Genomic DNA, 27981 nt, shown 5'->3' with positions numbered 1-27981 from the left:
ATTGGTAAGAACTTGGCAGAAGGCAACGTGGATAAAACACACACATCTCTTAACACACGCACACGCACACAAGCACACGCACACAAACATATTGTCCTTCCCAAACAAAACATGGACACCAAAGCAGTGACTTAGTCCTCAAAAGTTCTCAATAGTACAAATTAGAATCTTGATATTGCTACTCTACACCATTTACAAAGCTGTTTTTTATTTATTATTAATACATTTATTTAAAGCCAAATCTACACAATGGGTCACAATACCCATAAACACTATACAAGATATCAACAAAAACAACACAAGAACGTTTTCTTCCTCTTTTTTTTTTAACGTTCTTACGTCTGACGGGAGCCTCGTTACTTTCTGAAATGGGATATTTAAGTTTTTTTTATGACCCACTTTGAAGGGTCTTAAAGCAGGGGTGAAGAGCTACCATTGGTTGCAAATTTTTTAGCATTGTTACTTTTTGGGACAGTTTTTGGAAATTGCATGATGGGGCCAGATTAAATGCACAATCATACTATATTTGGCCCGAGTTTAGTAGCTTCCTCACCCCTGACTTTAAAGGGAACAGCAATGTGGTCTTAAACAAGAAAACAAATACATAAAATTAAAAAAAATCAGCGCTTAAAATACACTTCTGAAAAATAATTATTGCTTATGTTATATATATATATATATATATATATATATATATATATATATATATATATATATATATATATATATATATATATATATATATATATATACATATATATATATATATATATATATATATATATATATACAGTGTATATATATATTCCCCCATTTTTATTATTACCGTGAATGATATTACTAATATTTCTATTATTGTACATCAAATACTTTGTAAAAAATTCAAGAAAGAAAATTGTAAACTTTTGTTTGGCATTCACAGAATCAAACGCGAACAGAGCAATGTGGAAAAAGTCCTGCAAGAAAAAAATAAAAAATATTTATTGCTCTTAAGTAAAAGAAGAAGAAACCAAACTGGCACCAAAATGAGACTTGATTGTTCCAGAAAAAAGGCATAGAAGGTTATATTATTCCCCCCCCCCACCACCGCCTTCTGTTTGTTTATTGTACACCCTGTCTCGTAATTTTCTTTTGAATAAAATTACAAATAAATAATGACCAACGGCAGCCATAAATATTGCTGATTCCAAAATAAATACATAAAATAAATAGTCCGCTTGCTCTCCCTGTTGAATCAATGAGAAACGTATCAAATAAATTGCATATATGTGTTGTACACAGTATATAAACACAATATAATCGTGATTGCTTTGTGTTTTTATAGAAAAAAAAATCATTTAAAAAAAATGGGGTATTTTTTCTTTAAGCATGATGAAAAGCACAAACTGAACAATTGTTCACGTGCGCCCTCAGAAATGAGCAGCGTGTTCATCTGTTTTGTTGCCTTTTTTGTTTACAATCATCATATGTCTCAACATCAAAAATCCTGTTTGACAGGAGCGCACTGTTATTTTTTTTTAGGATCTACTGCAAAAAGTCAAGAATCTTCTGTGACAAGATGTTGCTTCTGTTTTTAGGACCTACTGCAAAAAGTTCAAGATCCTCTATGTGACAGGTGTTCTCTGACTAGCAGTAGGGGCTTAAAACCAGTGCAGGATCTCTATACGATAGGAGTGGTCTGTTGTTTTTAAGGACGTTTTGCAAAAACGCTGGTCAAAGAGCCTCTATATGACAAGAGCGGTATGACTAGTGCTCTAGTCATACCATGTGACTACAACCCTCGAGTTAGGAGCAATATGCCAAATTAACCGCTCCACACTCTATGCCAATGATGTGTGCACACTCTATCTCTTTTTATCCTCCTGATCGTTGTGCACATGTGTGCAAATTTGTACAAAATTGCAAAGGTGAGGTCACCAAGTATTGAATTGGGTACTGGTACTGGCCTGGTGTCCAATATCATCTATTCAGTTCTTCTGTTCTGTATTTTGACTTGCCTTATCTTATTGGAAAACATTATCATGGTTTCTATTATTACTGCTGTATTGTTGAATGTGCTCAAAAAGTAGTGTGAAAAAATATTTTGGTGGTTTTTGAGCTGCAATACTCGCCAACGAGATATCTGTTTAGTGTCCAAAGGAGCCATATGCTCTTGGGGTGCAGAGGAGGAGAGGGAGGGGTTTTGTTCCCCCCCTTATCTCAAAACACTTTGGTAGGTTATGTCCCATTCTTGACTTGAGGGAGCAAAACAAATACCTCTGGGTATTCAACTTCCAAATTTTCAAAGTGAAGTCCTTGTTTCAGGTCATTTCGGAGCTGTGACTGGTTCAAAACAGTGGACTTTGCGACGCTTATTTCCACAAAGCTATACAACCGAACCATCACTGCTACCAGCAATTTGCTTTTACGGTATGGCGTATGAGTACGACGTCCTTCCATTTGGTCTCTCGCTGTCACCACGGATCTTCCCAAAGTAAACTGTATGTTCCTACTAGTGGGATGATTGGCTTGTGTGTGACTCATCTTTGAGCCTGGCCAAAAAACAATAAAGCTATGTTTGCACACCTCACTTAACTTGGCCTGCATGTAAGGAAGATCCAGGGTTACCAGGCAGATCAGCCAAGTTTCTGGGGCTTCATCTGGACTACTGCATAACGAGAGCCTGTTTGATACGCATACGAGCATCTGCAATCATAGAATTGTCGTGTTCAGTGCAATGTCGGCTTAGCAGTACCAGAGACTGAGGTTGCTGAACACACGCCTATTTTCTTTCCAAAAGACAAGAGAAGACTGTCTTGCGAGAGCCTCTAAATCCTTGCATGGTGGGAAAGCTTGAGAGCTGTTGAATCCAGTGAAGGGGTTCCCCTGGATCTAGGGGGATCCAAGGTGGCTAGTACCACAGACACCTCCAAAACAAGCTGGGGCACTGTCTTGAAAGGAAGATCTGCTTGAGGCATTTGGGACCTTGTGCGTCATGCATGGCAGATTAACCTCCTCAAGATTGGGGTAATTTATTTCACCCTGCCACCCTTCCTCGCAGGGGTGAGGGACAGGCTGGTGATGGTGAGGCAGGATACGACAGCTGTGGTGTCCTACATCAATCATAAATGTGGAATGAAAACGTAAAACTTGCATGCTAGTGCAAAGACCCTGATTCTGTGGACTTAGACCAGGGCTATGCTGATCAGCTCTCAAGAGGAGCTCCTTTCTAGAATGGTAACTTTGGCCATAAGTGATCAGACAGATTTGGGGTCACTTCGGTCAGGCCACAGTCCACTTTTTTGCTACAGAGGATTATCCACATTGTCCTCTGTGGTTCTCAATGCCCGGCCGACCATGACCTTTGGAAAATTATGCTCTAAGCTTTCCATAGAACTAAGTGACCATCTATGCATTCTAACAACTCCCCCTCTTCCTGGCCTTGTTTGGCAGAGTGAGGTTGTCTCAGACCAGGTGCTCTCAGAACTGACCACAGATGCCTTGGATGGCCGAGACCCACATGATGCTGGATGGGCAACCGTGGCGTGGGCCAATCAAGCCAGACTTACTTTCACAGGGACAGGGCAAGCTATGGCATCCTGAGTCGAAGTCCTGAAGCTTTATGTGGACAGTGTTGGCAGTCTCTGGGGTTGAGTATCAATGATATTGACACCATGCAGGCCTCATGAGTCATTCCACTCAGCATATTTATTGTGTAGGATGGAGGATATTTAGTGAGGGTGTCGGGAAAACGGTGGCAACCCTGTACCCTGTGATTTACTTGTGGTGCTGTTCTTCAACACCTTTTGGAACAAGGGTAGTCAGAGTCCACCATCAGGGGTTATCTCTCAACTAATCCCACAGTTAAAGGTCGGTGAGATGAATTGACACCTGGGGAACATCCTTTTGCAAAACCTGTGCCTGAATGGTTTAAGCAGGTAATGCCCTGCAAAGAGGCTTTTGCTCCTGTCTTGGGTTCATTAGTGGGTCCTGAGGGCACTTTGTCTGCATCCGTTTGAGCTCTTACCCCATTTGGATATTTGTCTCCTTAGTCTGAGTATTACGTTTCTAATTGCTATTGCATTAGTTGCGAGAGTGAGCAAGCTGGTTGCTCTCTCTGTTAGTACAGGATGTGTTCAGTTTGGGGATGGGACAAGGTAGTGTTTCTTCTAACAAACCCTGCATTCCATCCCGAAGTGTTGCAGAAGAACACATGGCCAAGCTGAAATCTCATTATCCACCGCCATATTAGTCTGAGGAAACAAAAAGGCTACAATATGTGTCCTGTGAGGGCCATGAAGGCACATATAGCCAAAGCACACTGCCATTGTACAGTTGATAACCTGTTGTGCTTTTAAATGGTAGAGCAACGTTGTGCAGACTTGTTGGCAAGCAACGCCTATCCAACTGGATAGTTGACCTCATCTATCTTATCTTTGCTCAAGCAAGACAGACTCCCTCATCATGAGTGGTTTCCCACTCTACACGTGGCATGTGGCCGAATCTTGGCCCCTGTTGAGAAGTGCACACTTGGAGGATGTCTGTAGTAGTGCTGGTTGGGCATCGACCTCAACCTTCCCCAGATTTCATGGGCTGAATCTGCCTGAATCCTCCATCCCCTCCACTGTTCTCTGGGCTGTGATGGATGAATGGTACCTAATGGTAATATTAAACTTAACTTTAAAGGAGTCCTATCATGTTCTGGTGTATTTTGTTTTCCATATGTTTATTACCCAAGAAACAAGTTTATATTCATGGGTTATACTGAAGCTTTACAATTTGATATTCTCTTGTCACACCGTTACAGGTTCACTGAAATGAAAAAGACAATTGTTTACGTATGTAAACACGGTCCTATGAATAAAAGTGAATCTGTAACCATCCAGGTTACTTTTATGTTCAATTGGTTAGGGTTCGCCCAGTTGATAGAAAAAGGATGAATGTGTGCACACACATCATTCATATATACTGTAGTGTTGCTTAATTTGGCATAATGCTCCTGATCCCAGGGTTGTAATCACATGGTTACATGTTGATGTTTGTTCCTAGAAGTGTGTGTGTATATACATATATATATGTATATATGTATATGTAAACAATCAGTAGGTCCTTAGAAATAGCAGTGCACTCCTGGTATATAAAGGATTGTTGACTGACGTTTTTGCAGTAGGTCCTTAAAAACAACAAATACCTTCTACAGTATGTGACAGGAGTGCTCTGCTGTTTAAAGGACCTACAGGCGCAAATGTAGGCAAAACATATATTTTAGTTGTGTCATTACTATAGACCGACATTCTGAATTAAGAACAAATTGACCCCCACATTTGTTTTTTCTTCTTTAAAAAAAGGCTGCGTTTTACAGTGCATAGCTGTAACAAATAAAAACTATTTTCTTATATATATATATATATGTACATTAAAACAAAAATAAATTTTTTTATAGTTATTTGTAAATACACAACTACCTTTTTAAAATGTAGACAATAAGAGATTTCCTTTGTTTGAAAAAAAAAAAATGTAACAAAGATTTTAAAGGCAAAAAAACAACATACATCTTTTTGAACAAGCGGTTTTCGCCCCCCTCACCCCAAAGGATTATGGGTTTTGTAATGCTTGGAGAAGATCGTCTTTCATCGTCCCTTTTTGCATCCTCTCAGCAGCAATTGTTCATGTAAACTTCGTAGTAGATTATTTATTCTCATAGCTCCACAGAGAGTGCACAGACTTCTTAGCGTCTCATCGTCAACGAGAGACGTTGAGGTAATCGCAAAGTCACCCCCAGCCGCCACCCCAGCCCCAGGCGGGCCACCGTAAGGAAGGAACAGAGGCAGGTAGGCAGGCGAGCAGGTTACCTTCTCAGGCTGCCCTGAGCCTCCTGCAGCAAGCTGTCGAAATCCAACAAGTCATACTTGCTTTTGGTGGAGGCCGGATCGAAGTCGTCTGAGTGGGAGTCTACAAAGGAAAAAGGTGGAATGCGCTCAGCTTATATTATTTTCTTGCAATGTATATTGTATACGGTAGGGCGGCGCGATATAGACAATATACGATATAAATGATCTAAAGTTGGTGGACGATACAGCTTTTAATACTATCATTATAACGCATGTTGATGACAAATCCTCGCAAGTTTGACAGCAACAAGCGAAAAAACACGTCCTCAACGCAATGTAGCATCCTTGCTAGCGTTAAACGTTCGTCCACAGTGCAAAGTCGCTCCTAAATCAGTAACCCTAGCCTCCATGGCGGCAAGTAAACTGTTTCTTACAAGTATAATATTCGGAGGACAAGACTAGCTAAACATGCTACTAGTGTTGTCCCGATACCAATATTTTGGTACCGGTTCCATTACCAAAATTGTTTGATACTTTTCGGTAATTTGATACTTTTCTAAATAAAAAGGACCACAAAAATTGCATAATTGGCTTTGTTTTAACAAAAAACATTTACGGTACATGAAACATATGTTTCTTATTGCAAGTTTGGCCTTAAATAAAATTAGTGAACATACAAGACAACTTGTCTTTTATTAGTAAGTAAGCAAAAAAGGCTTCTAATTTAGTCTGCTGACATATGCAGTAACATATTGTGTCATTTATCATTCTATTATTTTGTCAAAATTATTAAGGACCAGCGGTAGAAAATGAATTATTAATCTACTTGTTCATTTACTGTTAATATCTGCTTACTTCCTCTTGTAACATGTTGTATCTACACTTCTGTTAAAATGTAATAATCACTTAATCTTCTTTTTGGATGCTTTACGTTAGTTTTGGATGATACCACACATTTGGGTATCAATCCGATACCAAGTCGTTACAGGATCATACATTGGTCATATTCAAAGTCCTCATGTGTCCAGGGACCGGTAGGTTTCAGAGGCGGTATAGTACCTAATATGATTCATTAGTATCGCGGTACTATACTAATACCGGTATACCGTACAACCCTACATGCTACATTGAACACCGTAGGAGGATATGCTCATCGCAAACTTGAATGTAAACAAATATCGACAGTGACGGAACCAAGTAGTATTCAGTAGTATCAGGACAATATCTCAGTGGTTAGATCGATATTTTTTACTTACTTACTTAACAAAAAATATTTTGTTGTTTTTGTTATTGTTAACAAACTCAGAAAATACGTCCTTGGCTATAGAAGGGCTTTAAGAGCAAACAAACCAAAGGATTTGTATCAGAGCCAGTATTAGGAAATAAATAAAATATGTAATTGATATTGTTACATTGTATTGTGTTTTTGTCTGATTATAATGTTCAAAATAATAATCAAAATATGCATCATTCAATGATTTTGAACATTTTAGGTATCAGTATTGGTATCAAACAATACTGTCCCTGTGGTTACTTGGTATTGGATCGTCCAAAACTAATGTAAAGTGTCCAAACAACAGGAGAATAAATGCTTTTAACATTTTAACAGAAATATATGTGGAAACCGTGTGAACAGTGAACAAGATATTAATAGTAAATTAGCAAGTATATTAATAATCTTAATAAAATAATACAATAATATGCAACTGCATATTGTATGTTAGCAGCTAAATTAGGAGCCTTTGTAACCCATTTTGAAATCGTTATAATAGATTTTGAGCCATATTGAGCATTCCGAGTATACGGGGTGCTCGAAAATATTATACACATATTGTTATAGACTAAAGCAAAATACATTTCACACAATCAACATACTTCCTGACATCAACAATTATGGTATAAAATAGCAGCCCAGTAACAAATTGTGATGCATTTTCTTTCAAAAATGTCTATTTTTAAACTGAGACGCCTTTCGTTCTATCTTCCTGTGTCTCGTATGTCCTATTTCTCCTGATCAGGGTGATAATACATAGGCTATCTTATCTCTGCCAACAGACAGCTCCAACAAATGGAGGCCCTAGAGGGACCCCGGCCGGCAGCGCACTGAGAAATGGAACTGACCATGGCAGCCTAGGAGATAGGGGGCGTGATCTACGCTAATGCAATAGCCAGCGGCTGTATTGTGTCACGCCGCGCACCTCGAGGGGATGACCAATACCCCCCTGCTCTATTTAAAACTAATGGACAGGATGCTTGGAAAACAACAGCAACACTCACAAAAATAGACTACCAGACAACACGATCAGAATAACGTCAGCTCGCTAAAATACAAACTCATTAAAACTACAAATGGATGGTTGGCATTATCTACAGTCGTAAATGATGTTATACCTTAAAACACAAGCAAAACGTTCATGCAAGTCCAAGATACACGACAGTACATGGCAAGGCTGCTCGGCTGTTTTTAAGGACGTACTGCAGAAGCACTAGTCAAAAATCCTCTTTATTACAGGGCGGCCTGCTGTTTTTGAGAACCTGGTAGTTAAATATTTTCTAAATTCAGGGGGGAGTGGGGGCACTGCTGTTTTGGATAACTTACTGCAAACAAAGACTAGCCTAAGATCCTCTATATCAGGCCTGGGCAATTATTTTGACTCGGAGGGCACATTTAGAGAAAAACATGTGTCTGGGGGCCGGTATAACTATTTTTAGAAACACGAATACAAAACCTCACAATAATGTCTGATTGAATGCTAAACACGTTATGACAGACCGCCTTAAAAAACGGAATAGAATTAAAACATTTTTTTACTGAATGAGACACCCAGAATGTACATGAAAATAAAGAATGTGGGATTTAAATTATTAACTATGAACGATAAAACACTGAATATTGACAACATATGAACGTCGCACCCCCTCTCGATCGACATATTTTGCAATAAAGCGGAACGCAACAAAAATGCAACAAACAAGGAAATATGAACGCTAAGGGTAAAAAAAAAACCCACCTCCAATCTGATATATCACTAAGCTTTAGAACTTCTTGTAAAAATCTCCTTCCTTGTCTGTCCCTGACACCCACATTTCAGGCTGGCGGATCTGGAACCATTCAGTGGAAACGCTCCCCACCCACAGCGCTTGGTGCCCCGTCTGAGCTGCTGTGACGTAGATTACCATAGTAACTAAATAGATTACCATAGTAACTAATTAGATTACCATAGTAACTAGTATATCATGCAAAAGCGCAGAATCCAACCATCGAAATACTTTGTATAGTTCGAGACTCACGGTCATTTGAAAACATCACTGCACATCATAATGGCAGCTACAGTTTCCATCTTAAATATCTAAAAAAAATATTTGGGAATGTCCGGCGGGCCAGATTGAAAAGCTTAACGGGCCGCATGTGGCCCCCAGGCCTTAATTTGCCCCATGTCTGGTCTATATGATCAGAGCCCTCTGCTGTTTTTAAGGACGTACTGCAAAAATTCAAGTCAATCGTCCTCTATATGACTACTCTTTTAAGACAAACACTTGTCAAAGATCCTCTACATCACTAGGACAGGTCTGCAATAAAGCGAGTAAAATATTCTCTATATAAGTGGTTCTCAAATGGGGGTACGCGTACCCCTGGGGGTACTTGAAGGTATGCCAAGGGGTACGTGAGATTTTTTTTAAATATTCTAAAAATAGCAACAATTCACAAATCCTTTATAAATATATTTATTGAATAATACTTCAACAAAATATGAATGTAAGTTCATAAACTGAACTGAACATCAAATCAAGTAGGCTATTCCATTCATTACCATAAACCCAGAGTTCCCCCCATGCCATGATGGTTTGACCCTCACTAAAATGTCTGTCAAAAAGAACTGTGAAAATAAATGCAACAATGCAATATTCAATGTTGACAGCTAGATTTTTTTTGGAAATGTTCCATAAATATTGATGTTAAAGATTTATTTTTTTGTGAAGAAATGTTTAGAATTAAGTTCATGAATCCAGATGGATCTCTATTACAATCCCCAAAGAGGGCACTTTAAGTTGATTACTTCTATGTGTAAAAATCTTTATTTATAATTGAATCACTTATTTATTTTTCAACAAGTTTTTAGTTGTTTTTATATATTTTTTTCCAAATAGTTCAAGAAAGACCACTACAAATGAGCAATATTTTGCACTGTTATACAATGTAATGAATCAGAAACTGATGACATAGTGCTGTATTTTACTTCTTTATCTCTTTTTTTCAACCAAAAATGCTTTTCTCTGATTAGGGGGTACTTGAATCAAAAAAATGTTCACAGGGGGTACATCACTGAAAAAAGGTTGAGAACCACTGCTCTATATGATAGACGCACTGTGCAAAACCACTAGATATATTTCAACTGGCTCCTATAGCTACGACTACAGAAGCTCTGTGGTCTCAAAGTCACCTCTGAACTCCAGCTGATCTTTGCAGATGCCCGGTGGACACATCCATGTTGCCAACAACATTTTGCATCACTTAGTCGCGCCTTTATTTCCTCTGTGTTACCTCATCACCAGACCAAATATAACAATACTGCATTCGGGGGATTGCTATTGTGAGTGGGGGGGGGTTCTTGGTCAAAAACACAGCCGTACTTACCCAAGTCAGTGTAATGAGATTTGCCCAACTGCTTTTGTCCGCCGAAGCATAGCTCGAGGCGGGGCTCGTCAGACTGGCGCAAGGTGTGTCCGTTGTCGAGGGCAGTGAGGGCGTCACACGTGTAGCGGTATGTGATGAAGCCAAAATTGTCCCTGGGCAAGGAGAGACGAGGGAAATGTTTGATTTGATCATTTAAACCTAATGTACAACAATCAAAAGGACACAAAAGACGATGAATGAAGTGTCTCTCTTACTGAATCGACTCAAATATAAGACAGCAGGAAGAACTTAACAAGCCTTACTTCACAAGTCAAATTGCAATATTTTGTTTTTAAACGGGAAAACAACATTTTAAGTCTCAGTTTTGACCCAAATATAAGACAGCCTTGTCTATTTCAATGCAAAAGACAATCAATAAGCGCCCTTCGTTAATAATACTGTATTACTCCAAATATAAGACAATAGGACAAACTTCTCATGGCAGAAGTCAAAATCAGCCCTTTTGTTCTTAAACGGAGGAAAACATTTTAAGATTACAGTTTTTACCCAAACAGTTATTGGGGAAAAAATAATTTAAACTACAGACAGTGATTCTCAAATTGTGGTACACGGGTTCCATCTAGTGGTACGCCAAATAATCACTTAATTAAATAATCAAACACACTGTTACTGTTCAAACTGTGTTATGCTACAGTGGACAAAAATATTAAATACATTTTTTTAAATATAACATCTGCCTTCTTTTAATTAATATTTAGGCCTACTACGCTACACTGCAAAAAGTCAGTGTTCAAAAACAAGAAAAAAAAATACAAAAATTAGGGGTATTTTATTTGAACTAAGCAAAATTATCTGCCAATAGAACAAGAAAATTTGGCTTGTCAAGACTTTACAAAACAAGTAAAATTAGCTAACCTCAATGAACCCAAAAATACCTTCAAATAAGTTTATTCTCACTAATAACAACTGTACTACTATATGAGTATGTATTTTCTATTGTTTCATTGAAAATATAACAGCAAAGTCCATTTGGCTGTCATCTGTTTTAATTATGAGACACAATTGTGTCAAAGTCATGATTTTTTTTTCCATGCTTGAAATAAGAAATTGTTACTTTAAAAAAGTAGTTTTATACTTGTGAGTGTTGATGACACAGCTTTGCAACAGTTGAAATTTTAGTTTCGAGCATGTTTTACTCAATATAAGTCATAAAATCTCAGCAACAAGCTGTAATATCTTACTGAAATAATTTAGGACCAAAACACGTATAATCTGCTTAGTGAGAAGAATTATCTTATCAGACCGAAAATGAGCAAATATCACCCTTATTTGAGATATTCAATCTTACTTAGATTTCAGTTTTTGCAGTGTACCGTATTTTAATGTCGGTCATAATGGTACTTGGGGAGCCAAGTGTTTTCTGAGGTGGTACTTGGTGAAAAAAGTTTGAGAACCACTGAAATAGACACAACTAATCGTTTATTTAAAATGTCAGTGACATAACTGGTAGGTTGTGATAACAATGATTTATTTAATGACTATGCTTCATTTGACCATGTATCCATTCATCCATCCATTTTTTACCGTTTGTCCCTCTAGTCGCCGCCTCATCGCAGGGCCAACACAGAGACAACATTCACACACTTGGGCACATTTAGGTGCATGTCTTTGGAGGATTATTTAAACATTGAGTATGAGTGACAAAAAGAGAAGTCATTTGAAGCCAAAATGCAATATTTAGCTTTTAAATGGAAGAAACAAATGTTAATTTTATTGTTTTGACCCAAATACTGTATATGACCAACCTTAAAGGCCTACTGAAACCCACTACTACCGACCACGCAGTCTGATTGTTTATATATCAATGATGAAATCTTAACATTGCAACACATGCCAATATGGCCGGGTTAACTTATAAAGTGCAATTTTAAATTTCCCGCGAAACTTACGGTTGAAAACGTCTATGTATGATGACGTATGCGCGTGACGTCAATGGTTGAAACGGAAGTATTCGGACACATTGTATCCAATACAAAAAGCTCGATTTTCATCGCAAAATTCCACAGTATTCTGGACATCTGTGTTGGTGAATCTTTTGCAATTTGTTTAATGAACAATGAAGACTGCAAAGAAGAAAGCTGTAGGTGGGATCGGTGTATTAGCGGCTGGCTGCAGCAACACAACCAGGAGGACTTTGACTTGGATAGCAGACGCGCTATCCGACGCTAGCCGCCGACCGCATCGATGATCGGGTGAAGTCATTCGTCGCTCTGTTGATCACTGGAACGCAGGTGAGCACGGGTGTTGATGAGCAGATGAGGGCTGGCTGGCGTAGGTGGATAGGTAATGTTTTTAGCATAGCTCTGTGAGGTCCCGTAGCTAAGTTAGCTTCAATGGCGTCGTTAGCAACAGCATTGTTAAGCTTCGCCAGGCTGGAAAGCATTAACCGTGTAGTTACAGGTCCATGGTTTAAGAGTATTGTTGATTTTCTGTATCCTTCCAGTCAGGGGTTTATTTCTTTTGTTTCTATCTGCAGTTAAGCCCGATGCTATCACGTTAGCTCCGTAGCTAAAGTGCTTCGCCGATGTATTGTCGTGGGGATAAAAGTCACTGGGAAAGTCCATTTCGCGTTCTCGACTCTCATTTTCAAGAGGATATAGTATCCGAGGTGGTTTAAAATACAAATCCGTGATCCACAATAGAAAAAGGAGAAAGTGTGGAATCCAATGAGCCCTTGTACCTAAGTTACGGTCAGAGCGAAAAAAGATACGTCCTGCACTGCACTCTAGTCCTTCACTCTCACGGTCCTCATCCACAAATCTTTCATCCTCGCTCAAATTAATGGGATAATCGTCGCTTTCTCGGTCCGAATCGCTCTCGCTGCTGGTGTAAACAATGGGGAAATGTGAGGAGCCCTTCAACTTGCAACGTCACGCTACTTCCGGTACAGGCAAGGCTTTTTTTATCAGCGACCAAAAGTTGCGAACTTTATCGTCGATGTTCTCTACTAAATCCTTTCAGCAAAAATATGGCAATATCGCAAAATGATCAAGTATGACACATAGAATGGATCTGCTATCCCCGTTTAAATAAAAAAAAATCATTTCAGTAGGCCTTTAATACCAATAAAACAACCAACTGTGTGTTAGAAAATATACACATACAGTACAGGCCAAACGTTTGGACACACCTTCTCATTTCAATGTGTTTTCTTTATTTTCATGACTATTTACATTGTAGATTGTCACTGAAGGCATCAAAACCATGACACCTGTGAAGTGAAAACCCTTTTAGGTGACTACCTTTTGAAGCTCATCGAGAGAATGCCAAGAGTGTGCAAAGCAGTAATCAGAGAAAAGGGTGGCTATTTTGAAGAAACCAGAATATAAAACATGTTTTCAGTTATTTCACCTTTTTTTGTAAAGTACATAACTCCACATGTGTTCATTCATAGTTTTGATGCCTTCAGTGACAATCTACAATGTAAATAGTCATGAAAATAAAGAAAATGCATTGAATGAGAAGGTGTGTCCAAACTTTTGGCCTGTACTGTATATGTATTTATCAAAGTCGGAAATACGCAACATTGATATCAGTGTAATAAGAATTGAACAATTGCAGTTAACAAAGTGGTTGGATAATGTTGTTTTATTAATACTATTGAAATTGTGTGTGTGTGTGTGTGTCAGGAAGAAAAGCTCTGACTTGCAAGGTAAGAAGCTGTTTTTTAGCCATTTGTTGATTTGCATGCACACGCGTCTCAACCCCCGGATATAAGAAAACCCTTCTTTATACATTCTGTATATATCTAAGACAAAAATCAAAGAAAAATTGCATGTGTAAAATGTTCGAAACCATCGGGAATAAGATGCCCCCTCTTTCTTAAGACTCATGTTTGGACAAAGGGGGTCAATGATAATTGTAATTCACACTTACTTCTGGTCTATATCAGTGGTCCCCAACCTTTTTGTAGCTGGGGACCGGTCAATGGGGGGGGGGGGTTTCCCCCCATAAATAAATACAATCATGTGTGCTTACGGACTGTATCCCTGCAGACTGTATTGCTCTATATTGATATATAATGTATATATTGTGTTTTTTATGTTGATTTAATTTAAAAAATTTTAAAAAAATAAAAAATAGTTTTTTTTATTCATTTATTTTTTAATTTCTTGCGTGGCCCGGTACCAATCGGTGGTTGTGGGGCCACTGGTCTATATAGTATGTATTGGATATGCTTTGGCATTTACCAGGATTTATGTCACTACATATCGCACGCCACGATTAGATGAAAATAATAATTCATCCTACATTATTTTATGGTTCATTAAACTAAGTAGTAATATCGTAACGGCGCTTTCTTTTTCGGCTGGAGTTTAGCAGCTAATCCAATTTTGCGGAAAGTGGAAAGTTTCCGCATTCATTTTGTAGACATCGGAGCAGGCGGCGGGTCATGAAACAAGAAGGAGGCTGCAGGTCGCGGCCAGAGGGAAAGGAGGGGCCATGCAGGCAAAGAACTAGAAATGCCTACATAGGTACTTCCGGCAGACTGTGATGTCACACTGTATCGACTGTTCAAAAAAAGACTGCAAAACATGGCGTTCAAAGACGTCCAAAAGTGTGAGCAAGCTCACGCCCAAAAGCTGCTCAGTGGCCTTGTGGTTAGAAGGTCCGCCCTGAGATCGGTAGGTTGTAAGTTCAAAGCCGAGTCATACCAAAGACTATACAAATGGGACCCATTACCTCCCTGCTCTGCACTCAGCATCAAGGGTTGGAATTGGAGGTTAAATCGCCAAAATGATTCCCGAGCGCGGCCACTGTTGCTGCTCACTGCTCCCCTCACCTCCCAAGGGATGGAACAAATGGGATGGGTCAAATGCAGAGAGTAATTTCACCACACCTAGTGTGTGTGTGACTGTCAGTGGTACTTTAACTAACTTTAAATGCATGAACCTCATCATTTGATGCGTTGGCATTGTTTATCGCAAGTATCCAACATTGTAACAACATCAGAAAAGAGACAAATCTTAATAGGTCTGCTTTAAGAAAACAAACTAGTGTGTGACAGGAAGATAAGCTCTGACTCACTTGGGGCGAAGCGCACCCTGTTGGTTGGTGGGTACATACTATATCTGGACCCCCAAATGTAAGAGAACCATCCTTTTTTTAGACTTTTTGCTCAGTGCACTGCAAAAACTGAAATCTAAGTAAGATTGAATATCTCAAAAAAGGGTGATATTTGCTTATTTTCTGTCTGATAAAATAATTCTTCTCACTAAGCAGATTTTATGTTAGGGTGTTTTACTTGTTTTAAGGGTTTTGGTCCTAAATTATCTCAGTAAGATATTACAGCTTGTTGCTGAGATTTTATGACCTATATTGAGTAAAACATGCTTGAAACTAGAATATCAACTGTTGCAAAGCTGTGTCATCAACACCCACAAGTATAAAACTACTTTTTTAAAGTAATAATTTCTTATTTCAAGCATGAACAAAAAAATCATGACTTTGACACAATTGTCTCTCATAATTAAAACGGATGACAGCCAAATGGACTTTGCGGTTTTATTTTCAATGAAACAATAGAAAATATGCACTCATAAAGTAGTACAGTTGGCACAGTACAGTAAACGGACAGTTAATATTTAAACATTTCACATTTGACATTTCAAACTATTTTGAACAGAAATAGTTCATGCACATTCAGATGAATTCTTCAAAATTACAATTAAAAATGTTTTGGCCGGGGGCCGGGCTGTATATATGTGCACTAATTGACTGAAAGAGCATGCACTTGGCGCGATGATGTCATGTTATCGATGGAAAAATGCATTTTTAGACCATATGATTTGCCTGAGCGGCTAGTAGACCCCGAGAGTAACAAGCGGTTGCCTTGTTGCCTTTCCATTAAGAAAAATAAAGTAGTTTTTAGGATAAGTTTGCTGGTTTCAAGAAATTTAATGCCCAGCGCATATCATTATGTCAAGATAATGGCACTAGCATTTACTTAATTTAAGAATATTTTTCAACATCCATCCATCCATTCATTTTCTACCGCTTATTCCCATCGGGGTCACGGGGGGTGCTGGAGCCTATCTCAGCTACAATCGGGCGGAAGGCGGGGTACACCCTGGACAAGTCGCCACCTCATCGCAGTATTTTTCAACATATTGAGCAAAAAGGTCTAATTTTTTTTTTCTACCAAGAAAAGTGCACTTGTTATTAGTGAGAATATACTTATTTTAAGGTATTTTTGGGTTCATTGAGGTTAGCTAATTTTACTTGTTTTGGAAAGTCTTGACAAGCCAAATTTTCTTGTTCTATTGGCAGATGATTTTGCTTAGTTCAAATAAAATACCCCTTGTATATTTATTTATTTTTTTCTTGTTTTTGAACACTGAATTTTTGCAGTGTGGCAAAGAATGGTGTCTTTTATTTGGGTCAAAACAGTCTTTCTGTATTCCAAAAATCTCCCTTACCCATCGTCTCTCAAGTTGATGGCACATTCCTCAATCTCGCCAAAGAACTCAAAGCGGCGCTTCAGCTCGGCGCGGGTGCAGTCGGACCTCAGTCGTCTCACGTACACCACTCGTCTCTCATCCTGAAAAAGACACCAGATTAAAACCGTAGCCATTTTTTCCACCCCGTCTCATGGACTCGCCTGGGCCCGCTACCCGCGGACGTCTTCCGTGATCGGTCGGCCTGCTCGGCGAAATCTGATGGACGGAAGCGCCTGCGGTCTTCCGCGAGGCGCTACAATCCTTCTACCTCTTGGGACAACATGCCAACCAGGGGCGGGGCACTGATTTTTATCAAATGATGTGACGTCTTCCTCCCGGTCTAAAAATAAAGCTTTGAGGTGACTCAGCGACACACTTTTAGCAAAATCTTAGCCTTTTTTAAAGGGATCCAGGGGGTATTACTTTAACCTCAATAGCACAATATAGAATAATTAAGCAACATTCACTAATCATTTTCTAAAGCCTTGAGGTATATCATTTACTTATTCCAGATGGTAAGTGCCGCCTTGACAGTTCTGCTGACATATGCAAACGAGGTGTCACCTATGACCCCCAGAAACTTTTTTATACTCCATGCTTCTGTTTTCAAGGACCTACCACAAAAATCATTTTTTAAAGATCCTCAATACGAATTACTAATAAGGACCCGTTGTAAATTGCTAGTCAAAGATTCTATATGTAAGAAAAGCTCTGATCGTTTTAGGTATGCAAATGAGCCTAGTAAATATAAATTATTTGCAGATTTCTACCCTCTCTTTTTTAGGCTTCTGTCCAGAGTTGTGGACAAGGGAACGCTGAACGAGGACTTTTACTTGCTGACAACTGATAAATAGGCAAAATCTTATTTGACTGCCCCCCTGAGGGCTGCCTGTGAGTGGGAGAGAGAGAGAGAGGCAGCCAGACGGAGGACAGAGACAATTTCTCCCGTCTCACAAGTCTTTGTTTGACAGTGTCGGTGCTAATTGTTTGTCTGCGCGCCGGGCCAAGTTTCAACGAGGACGGAATCGTTTCATGCGGTCCCAATATGGACGGGCTGGGTCGTAGAGGCGTTGGGTAAGAATGGCAGCATCAGCACTAACGGAGGACCGGCTGCAAACAATTCTAGCCAAATATTTCCTATGGGACGGGAGCGGCGATGGGCAAGCTACTTGCAAAATGTGGATAAACTAAGCTACAAGTTACTCTGGATTAGAGATGTCCGATAATGGCTTTTTTGCCAATATCCGATATTCCGATATTGTCCAAATCTTAATAGCCGATACCGATATCAACCGATACCGATATATACAGACGTGGAATTAACACATTATTATGCCTAATTCTGTTGTGATGCCCCTCTGGATGCATTAAACAAGGGGTGTCCAAAGTGCGGCCCGGGGGCCATTTGCGGCCTGCAGCTAATTGTTTACCGGCCTGCCACACATTCTGGAAATGCTATTGCAAAAAATAAAAATGAACATTAAAAAAAGTGGAATGAGGTGAAATCTAACGAGAAAAAGTTGCAATGTTGACACAAAGCTGCCATGCAGGCTGTTTTTTTTTTCTTTTGTCTTTCTTTCCTTTTCTTTTTTTGCCACTGCTCAAAAAAAAAAAAAAGACAAAAAATCCATGTTATAATTAATTATTTTCAAAGCTCCAATTAGTTCAAATGTTTCACTTTAAAAGGTTTTATGTGGTAAATATTGCATATAGTGTGTAGTTGCCATATAAAAACAAAGTTTTATTTGACAAAAGAGCATAATACAAACAAAATAATAGTTCAAACGTAAAATCGACAGATGTATCTGAAGTTGATTTCGTAACTTAAGTGATGAAAGTAAAAAAAAAAAAACGAATAAAAACGTATCACTTTATGAGTGGGGCACCTTTTGGATCCCAAATATATTTAGTGGTATTTTATTTATCTTTTCACTGTGATGACTCAAAAATATTAAATAATTAAAATCAATGGTGTCCTGCATTATTTATATTTTAGGGCTCTAATTACTAAATATTGCATATTTCAGTTTTACTATAAAAAAAAAGTTGTTTTTGACAGAAAGCCATAAAACCTTTTTTTTTTTTTTAAAGTTATTATAGAGATTTACTGTAAGCGTTAATTAAAAAAAAAAATACAAACATTTTAATAACTGAGACCCTTTATGGTCCCCGGGACCCCTAAAGGTGAAATAAATACAAAAAATCCATATATTTTGTTATGGTTTGAAATGAAAAATATCAAAATGGCCCCCACATGCTTTAATTTTTCCGTTTGCGGCCCTCAGTGGAAAAAGTTTGGACACCCCTGCATTAAACAGTGTAACAAGGTTTTCCAAAATAAGAGAACAACTTCAACTCAAGTTATGGAAAAAAATGCCAACATGGCACTGCCATATTTATTATTGAAGTCACAAAGTGCATTATTTTTTTTAACATGCCTCAAAACAGCAGCTTGGAATTTGGGACATGCTCTCCCTAAGAGAGCAGTAGGAGGTTGAAGTGGGCGGGGTTAGGGGTGGCGGTGTTGAGGTGGGGCGGGGGGGAGGTAAGGATTGCGGGGGGGTGGGGGGTGTATATTGTAGCGTCCCGGAAGAGTTAGTGCTGCAAGGGATTCTGGGTATTTGTTCTGTTGTGTTTATGTTGTGTTACGGTGCAGATGTTCTCCCAAAATGTGTTTGTCATTCTTGTTTGGTGTGGGTTCACAGTGTGGCGCATATTTGTAACAGTGTTAAAGTTGTTTATACGGCTACCCTCAGCGTGACCTGTATGGCTGTTGACCAAGTATGCTTTGCATTCACTTGTGTGTGTGAAAAGCCGTAGATATTATGTGACTGTGCCTTCAAGGTTTATTGGCGCTCTGTACTTCTCCCTACGTCCGTGTACACAGTGGCATTTAAAAAAGTCATACAGTTTACTTTTTAAAACAGATACCGATAACTTCCGTTATTACATTTTAAAGCATTTATCAGCCGATAATATCGGCAGTCCGATATTATCGGACATCCCTACTTTGGATTAATTGTAGCGAGCTACACGGCAAAAGTAGCTTGCTACATCAACACTACATGTTAAATTAACACTCATTAGCTCCACTGACCTAACCTGACTCTCGCTGAGCTCCACACAAGGATCTAGGACTTCTCGATAGGAGATGTATTTCAGAAGGCGGAGCCTTGTAAAAAAAACGGACTAAAAATAGTCATATTTTGCGGCTCCAGACATATTTATTTTTTGTATTTTTGATCCAATATGGCTCTTTCAACCTTTTGGGTTGCCGACCACTGCCCTAACCTTAGACAACCGTGAATCATCAATTGTAAACCAACCTAAAATCAGGGATTTTCTCCGTATTTTTTTGTCCCACTTTGGATTTGCAGTCCATTTTCCATCTTTGTAGCTTGTAACTTTGATGTAAGCTACCTCGTTAAACGGGACTGAAAATAGATAAGCTCCTGGAATCGCTACTGGCTCAAAAAGTAACGACGCTGTGAAATGTAGTTAAACTACGCAGCGTCGCTACTTGTAGCGAGCTACTGCCCAACACTGGACAGGAGTGTTCTGCTGTTTTTAAGAAGCAGAGGGATGCTAACCTCTTCTAATTTGACTGACACATTTTTTAACCATCATGGCGAGAGAAAATAAATCACTCACAATAGCTTTTTGGTGTTGCCTGTCCCTCTGCTCTGCCCTTTCGAACTCCCGCTTCTCATAGTCCCGGCGGTACTCCTCCCTCTTCAGTCGGTCGTGCTGATAGTCCTCGTAGCTGTCGTACCTTGGGGATGGACGGGGGACAACACATGGATGTTTTTACAGCCAAGTCCTAAAGGGACCAGCATTTGTCAGCAAAACTTCACATGCCATTACGTTGTGCACAGGAAGTGCAACATCGACTGATGAATGACTCTCAGCCTTGTCAGGTGTCATTAGGACACATGAGTGCCAAATCAGCTGGGAGCTCAGAGACGGTCTCACGCTACTTTAACCACCACTGACCCCCCCCCTAATCCCAACTCAAAATGTGGTGCTGTTTTTACTGAATTTCAAACATGATGACACAACAAATATGTTTTTAAGATACTATAGATCAAGATCAGGATTAAACACTAGTCAACGACGCTCTATGTCAGGGGTGTCCAAACTACAGTCCAGACATCACAATTTTAACAAAACCAATGTTGATGATCATGAGTTTCGCCTGGAAGTGGCTAGAGAACATCATAGAATAGAATAGAAAGTACTTTATTGATCCCTGGGGGAAATTCAGCACCACAGTTCGCTCACAATAAACAATTAACACTTAGGTATTTTCAATGTACACTACCGTTCAAAAGTTTGGGGTCACCCAAACAATTTTGTGGAATAGCCTTCATTTCTAAGAACAAGAATAGACTGTCGAGTTTCAGATGAAAGTTCTCTTTTTCTGGCCATTTTGAGCGTTTAATTGACCCCACAAATGTGATGCTCCAGAAACTCAATCTGATCAAAGGAAGGTCAGTTTTGTAGCTTCTGTAACGAGCTAAACTGTTTTCAGATGTGTGAACATGATTGCACAAGGGTTTTCTAATCATCAATTAGCCTTCTGAGCCAATGAGCAAACACATTGTACCATTAGAACACTGGAGTGATAGTTGCTGGAAATGGGCCTCTATACACCTATGTAGATATTGCACCAAAAACCAGACATTTGCAGCTAGAATAGTCATTTACCACATTAGCAATGTATAGAGTGTATTTCTTTAAAGTTAAGACTAGTTTAAAGTTATCTTCCTTGAAAAGTACAGTGCTTTTCCTTCAAAAATAAGGACATTTCAATGTGACCCCAAACTTTTGAACGGTAGTGTATATCATCAATATATATGATCCAATTAAAAAAAAAAAATTTCCCACTCTTGGTATAAATTAACTATAACCAACCAATTACCGTATTTTTCGGACTATAAATCGCAGTTTTTTTCATAGTTTGGTCGGGGGTGCGACTTATACTCAGGAGCGACTTGTGTGTGAAATGATTAACACATTACCGTAAAATATCAAATAATATTATTCAGCTCATTCACGTAAGAGACTAGACGTATAAAATTTCATGGGATTTAGCGATTAGGAGTGACAGATTGTTTGGTAAACGTATAGCATGTTCTTTATGTTATAGTTATTTGAATGAGTCTTACCTTATTATGTCACGTTAACATACCAGGCACATTCTCAGTTGGTTATTTATGCGTCATATAACGTACACTTATTCAGCCTGTTGTTCACTATTCTTTATTTATTTTAAATTGCCTTTCAAATGTCTATTCTTGGTGTTGGGTTTTATCAAATACATTTCCCCAAAAAATGCGACTTATACTCCAGTGCGACTTATATATGTTTTTTTTCCTTCTTTATAAGGGCATTTTCAGCAGGTGCGATTTATAAAAATACGGTAAGTCACCACACAGTCACACATTAAAACTTCTCCTGCTCATTGAACTTTTTGGACATTATAAAATGCGTTCATGCACTAAATATAATTTCAAAATTACAGATGTATAAATCCATTTAAGTGCATGATGGGTCATATACAAAAACACTTCCTCCACACTTTCCCATATGTGGCACATTTTAGCTGCTTGGTAATTCCGATTGATTTCAAAACTTTAAGGAGGTCGTCAGGTAAATAAACAAGGCATGAGTCGAACTTTCACATACTCTTAATATTCAACGATTTATCGTTTATACTTTATATTGTATTGTCGTCAGGGTCTGATGTGGGGGGGTGTTGTTATTCAGTCTGTTATAGCCTGCTTTAATCAATGCAAACATTTTTGTACAAATTATTGTTGTTACGTCACAATCAACGCTCTGCTGTGTGGCAAAAAAAGCGTTGTGATGTGTGTATTTCTGTATGCATATGTATGTGTGTGTGCACGTGCATCCTTGTAACAGCGTAATGGCGATTTACCCTCGAAAATATGGCTTTAACGCAGGTTGTACTGTATTCTTACATGTTTGGCACACTTCCCTCCTCAAATTGGTATTAAATTAATATGCGGACTCACAGCATTGCGATTGCAGATTACGTGTAAAAACAGCTATGTAAATCTGATCACAGAATACTGTTGGAATAAATAATACTGTATTTTCCGGATTATAAATCGCTTCCGAGTATACGTCGCACCGGCCGAAAATGCATAATAAAGAAGGAAAAAAACATATATACGTCGCACTCGAGTATAAGTCGCATTTTTGGGGGAAATTTATTTGATAAAACCCAACACCAAGAATAGACATTTGAAAGGCAATTTAAAATAAATAAAGAATAGTGAACAACAGGCTGAATAAGTGTACGTTATATGACGTACAAATAACCAACTGAGAACGTGCCTGGTATGTTAACGTAACATATTATGGTAAGAGTCATTCAAATAACTATAACATATAGAACATGCTGTACGTTTACCAAACAATCTGTCACTCCTAATCGCTAAATCCCATGAAATCTTCTTCTCGTTGTCGCCTCTGGTGTGCGCTCCGCTAGCGTCCTTTCTTTCTGCTGCTCGATTGCCGTTCTCTGCTGCATATTTCACTACGTGCGGCTTGTAATCTGCAGTATATGATTTCCTTTTCGGTGCCATTTTTGTGCAGCCCTTCTCAGTTTTTATAAGTTACCGCCAATGTAGAAATTATCCATTTTAATAGCTACGGCAGTAGCATATAGCATGTAGCAGTTAGCATCCCATGACCCACAATGCACTTCTGCCATGACCCTCCCCCGCCAAATTCTTATTGGTTGACGTGTGAGTGATGATTGCTGACATTTTGCTTCGTCTCTTCCGTGAATAAGATAAATAATATTATTTGATATTTTACGGTAATGTGTTAATAATTTCACACATACGTCGCTCCGGAGTATAAGTCGCACCCACGGCCAAACTATGAAAAAAACTGCGATTTATAATCCAAAAAATACGGTAATAATAAAAAAACAACAATATATATATATATATATATATATATATATATATATATATATATATATATATATATATATATATATATATATATATATATATATATATATATATATATATATATATATATATATATATAAGGTCAGGAAAAAACAACTCCCCTGAAGACATTATGTACTTTACAAGTGTATGTAAACTTTTGGTCACGACTGTGTGTGTATATATATATATATATATATATATATATATATATATATATATATATATATATATATATATATATATATATATAATGTATACACATATATATGTATAAACTATGTGTGAATATAAATTGTTACTTTACATGCAGTCAGCTTTTGGCCCCCAGCCAAATCTTTTAGCCCAATGCCGCCCCCAAGTCAAAAACTTTGGACACTCCTGCTCTATATAAAAGGACAGCTCTGCTGTTTTTAGCGGGCTACTGCAAAAATGCTAGTCAAATATATTTTGTGATAAGACTGCTCTGCTGTTTTAAAATATGTACTGCTTGTCAAAAGTCTGGAAAGACCTACAGAGCTCCCCTGGCCAAAAACCTTTTTTTTCACCAAATGCCACTTATAATTGGAAAAAGTGAACAAATTCACAGGTATGACTTGAACGCCTGCATTATGTTTTAGCAATACTTTTTTAGATCTGAACTTATCTTTACTTGTATTCCTATGTTTACCTAACCTCTGTTGTTATTGTGTCTATTATACTTTTTTATATATGTCAATGTTTGTATTTTAGTGCTGTCCATCTCGTGTTGATGAGCAAAGACAATTTTCCACCTCAGTGGGCAATAAAGATTTTATTCTAAAGCTTTATTATAGGACGAGTGCGCTGCTGTTTTTTTATGAATCCGCTGTACAAATGCTTGTCGCGTCCAACTTTAGACCTGAACCTGGTCTAGATTTGTCCTGGGGGCCACCGGTTGAATATCCTTGGCTTAGTATATTGTTGAGCACAAAATAAGTGAAACAATCACCTTGGCCTGCGACAGAGAGGAGACTGAGACTGAGGCCGGGGGCTCTTTTGGCTTCTGGAACGAAAACTGCTGAAGTCATTGCTGTGACGAGACCTGCGGGGGAGATAAAGACAGCTGATGTTAAAATAGTCCCACCTTTTGTTGGAGACCAGTTACATTTTCGAGCAGAATGTCACCTTCCTTTGACTATTCATGCATGTGCTGTTGGTGCTGCACTAACTGCAGGGCAAATAACGTCACGCTTCGTGATGCTTCATTATTGAAGCCTTGCGAAGGGACTTGAATTATGGAAGAACAGACGCAAAAGGATCGGCGCAGCATCTCAAAGTGGGATTTTAAGAAAACATCAAGCTTTCAGTTCCTGTGGCGTCCCCCCCCAAACTTAAGCCCGCGATGTCGTATTTTTCAAAGAGGTTGTCGAGCCTGTGATTGAACGTTGTGAAACTATTATTATGTGAGCGAGTTAGCTTTGAGTCGCAAGCAAAACAGACAAACAAAATCAAAGTGACTCCGCAGAATAAACTGACCTTTAAGTAATTTGCCAAACAAACTGCACCGAGGAACTAACTTCATTCAATCAAAGATCCTCTCTGTGACAGAAGTGCTCAGCTGTCCACAAGGGCCTATTGCAAAAACTCTACTCAAAGAGCCTCCAGATCAGGGGTCCCCAACCTTTTTTGCACCACGGACCGGTTTAATGGAGGCATTATTTTCACGGACCGGCCTTCCACGTGTGGCGGATAAATACATATACAGGGTATGGCAAATACCGTATTTTTCGGAGTATAAGTCGCACCTGCCGAAAATGCATAATAAAGAAGGAAAAAAACATATAAGTCGCATTTTTTGGGGAAATTAATTTGATAAAACCCAACACCAAGAATAGACATTTGAAAGGCAATTTAAAATAAATAAAGAATAGTGAACAACAGGCTGAATAAGTGTACGTTATAGGACGCATAAATAACCAACTGAGAACGTGCCTGGTATGTTAACGTAACATATTATGGTAAGAGCCATTCAAATAACTATAACATATAGAACATGCTAAACGTTTACCAAACAATCTGTCACTCCTAATCTCTAAATCCGATGAAATCTTATACATCTAGTCTCTTACGTGAATGAGCTAAATAATATTATTTGATATTTTACGGTAATGTGTTAATAATTTCACACATAAGTCGCTCCTGAGTATAAGTCGCACCCCCGGCCAAAACTATGAAAAAAACTGTGATTTATAGTCCGAAAAATACGGTAAGTGCATGAAAAATGAATGCATGAAAAAACTCACCATAACGTTGAATTAGTGGGAGCCCCTGGCCTTTTGCCTTTGCAAAAAAGCTCTCCATAGACTTTTGTTTTGTACTCATTTTTGCTAGTATTAGGCTTTTTTTTTGGCTTTATTATCTGATGGGTTATATGTGGTACATCACATTCAAGGACAAGAGCATGGATATATAATAAAGCTAGACATGTGTGCCATTAGTTACAATAGATTTATTTCTATTTCCATTCTAAAAGTTATGTATTCAAATTTTGTGCAATATTTCATACATAAATACACTAATGTTAGCTTTTTTTGTTCAAATTTTCCATGCGTAAATTCAACTGTTATTGCTAACTACTTGTGTAATAGGACGATGTGCAATAAAACCAGCACTTTAACTTACTAAGCCAAAGGAGATGTGTATTTTTTTCCTTCAGCACAATTATTATATGCAACAATTTAGCACTTCTCCATTTAACTGCTATGGTCACTTTGTTCCTGATCTGCCCTGATCTTAGGTCATCAATCTATCATGGACTGCAGACGGAAACTAGCTTTTGACTACGAATTGGCACCTTTACATTTTATATGTTTATTATTTTGCATTGTCCCATGTAAGAAAGATGTAACAAATATAACAAAAGGCGACTTCCTATCAGGAGTTTTATAATACATCTATGAACAATCTAATTGGTGTGTCTGGTGGGACTGGCCAAAGTTTAGTAGGAGAAAATGCGGTCATTTATAAATTATTTAATGTCTCTGTGCGGCCCGGTAGCAAATGCGTCATGGATCGGTGCCGGTCCCCGGACCGGTGGTTGGGGACCTCTGCTCAGACAGGAGCGTTGGGCTGTTTTATAAGAATCTACAACAAAAACACGAGTCAAAGATTATCTATACAACAGGAACGTTCTGCTCTTTTTTAAGGACCTACTGCAAAAAACACTAGTCAAAAGTTCTTTGCTTGCCGTTGACAAACTTAATTTACTACTAGACCCTGCAGAAGCCCTCCAGCCCTGATCAAAGGGAACCATGGGAAATGAAGTTCTCCCTCTGATGACAGGAGTCTGCTTTGAAATGAGATTTAAAGACGCATTCCCACAGCCGGGGTTTGGCTTTCATCTCCTGGGATGTGAAAAAAAATGAAGAAGAGGAGCATGCCGTAAAAAACAAAAACAAAAAAAAACAACAGCTGCCGCTTAAAACAATAACCCCCGCATCAAACGAATAAAGGCAGCATCAGAAGGGACAGAATATTAGGAAGACACTTTGGAGGGATAAAAGTGTTCCAACAGGATATTCCCTTTTGTTGCTATAGCACTATTTTCCTCAGAGATACGCGCCTGATAATTCCTCCTAAGGTTGTTCATATTCTTATGTATTGACCCAAATTTAGGATGCTATTTTAGACCCACCTAAAAATCTTTTAACTCATGATGGGTTATCATATTTTTCGTGTTGAAGAGATTTAGATTTCATAAATAAATTAAAACAGCACTCAGAGTCCAGGACCTCCACCAGGCCCCATCTTCCAATACTAAAGAATCCTTCAAACCATCCTGAATATAGATGGTGATCCGGATCACCTCAAAAATCGAATCACTGGTTTCCTATCTCACTTTTGACATTTTCTTGATATTTCCTCAAAAACTTTTTGAGATATGATGCTGAAATAAGCTTAGTGAACCCTCTTGACAGTCATCCCCTCTCTTTGTCTCCGTGGGTGGAGGCGGGACAGCTAACAAGAAGTAGCATGTCAAACCACTGTTTATTTAATTCTAACACAAACATAAGGTAATATAATTG

At 38.5% G+C, this 27981-nt stretch overlaps 1 protein-coding gene across 1 annotated transcript in view; it reads right to left on the bottom strand.

Annotated features, from left to right (window-relative positions):
* Positions 1-800: 800 nt before the first annotated feature.
* ppargc1a (peroxisome proliferator-activated receptor gamma, coactivator 1 alpha) overlaps positions 801-27981 on the bottom strand; it is a 79953-nt gene continuing 52772 nt past the window's right edge. Inside the window, exons 9-13 of the mRNA XM_062065942.1 lie at positions 24906-24998; positions 20598-20718; positions 16926-17047; positions 10447-10598; positions 801-5931 (exon numbers count right to left, since the gene is read on the bottom strand). Coding sequence (XP_061921926.1) covers positions 5828-5931; positions 10447-10598; positions 16926-17047; positions 20598-20718; positions 24906-24998 — 592 coding nt within the window. The 3' untranslated portion in view covers positions 801-5827. The remainder of the gene's footprint in view (positions 5932-10446; positions 10599-16925; positions 17048-20597; positions 20719-24905; positions 24999-27981) is intronic.

The sequence above is a fragment of the Entelurus aequoreus genome, linkage group LG12 (assembly GCF_033978785.1).
Source record: "Entelurus aequoreus isolate RoL-2023_Sb linkage group LG12, RoL_Eaeq_v1.1, whole genome shotgun sequence".
NCBI classification, from domain to species: Eukaryota; Metazoa; Chordata; class Actinopteri; order Syngnathiformes; family Syngnathidae; genus Entelurus; species Entelurus aequoreus.
This window is presented reverse-complemented; position numbering and strand designations above follow the sequence as displayed.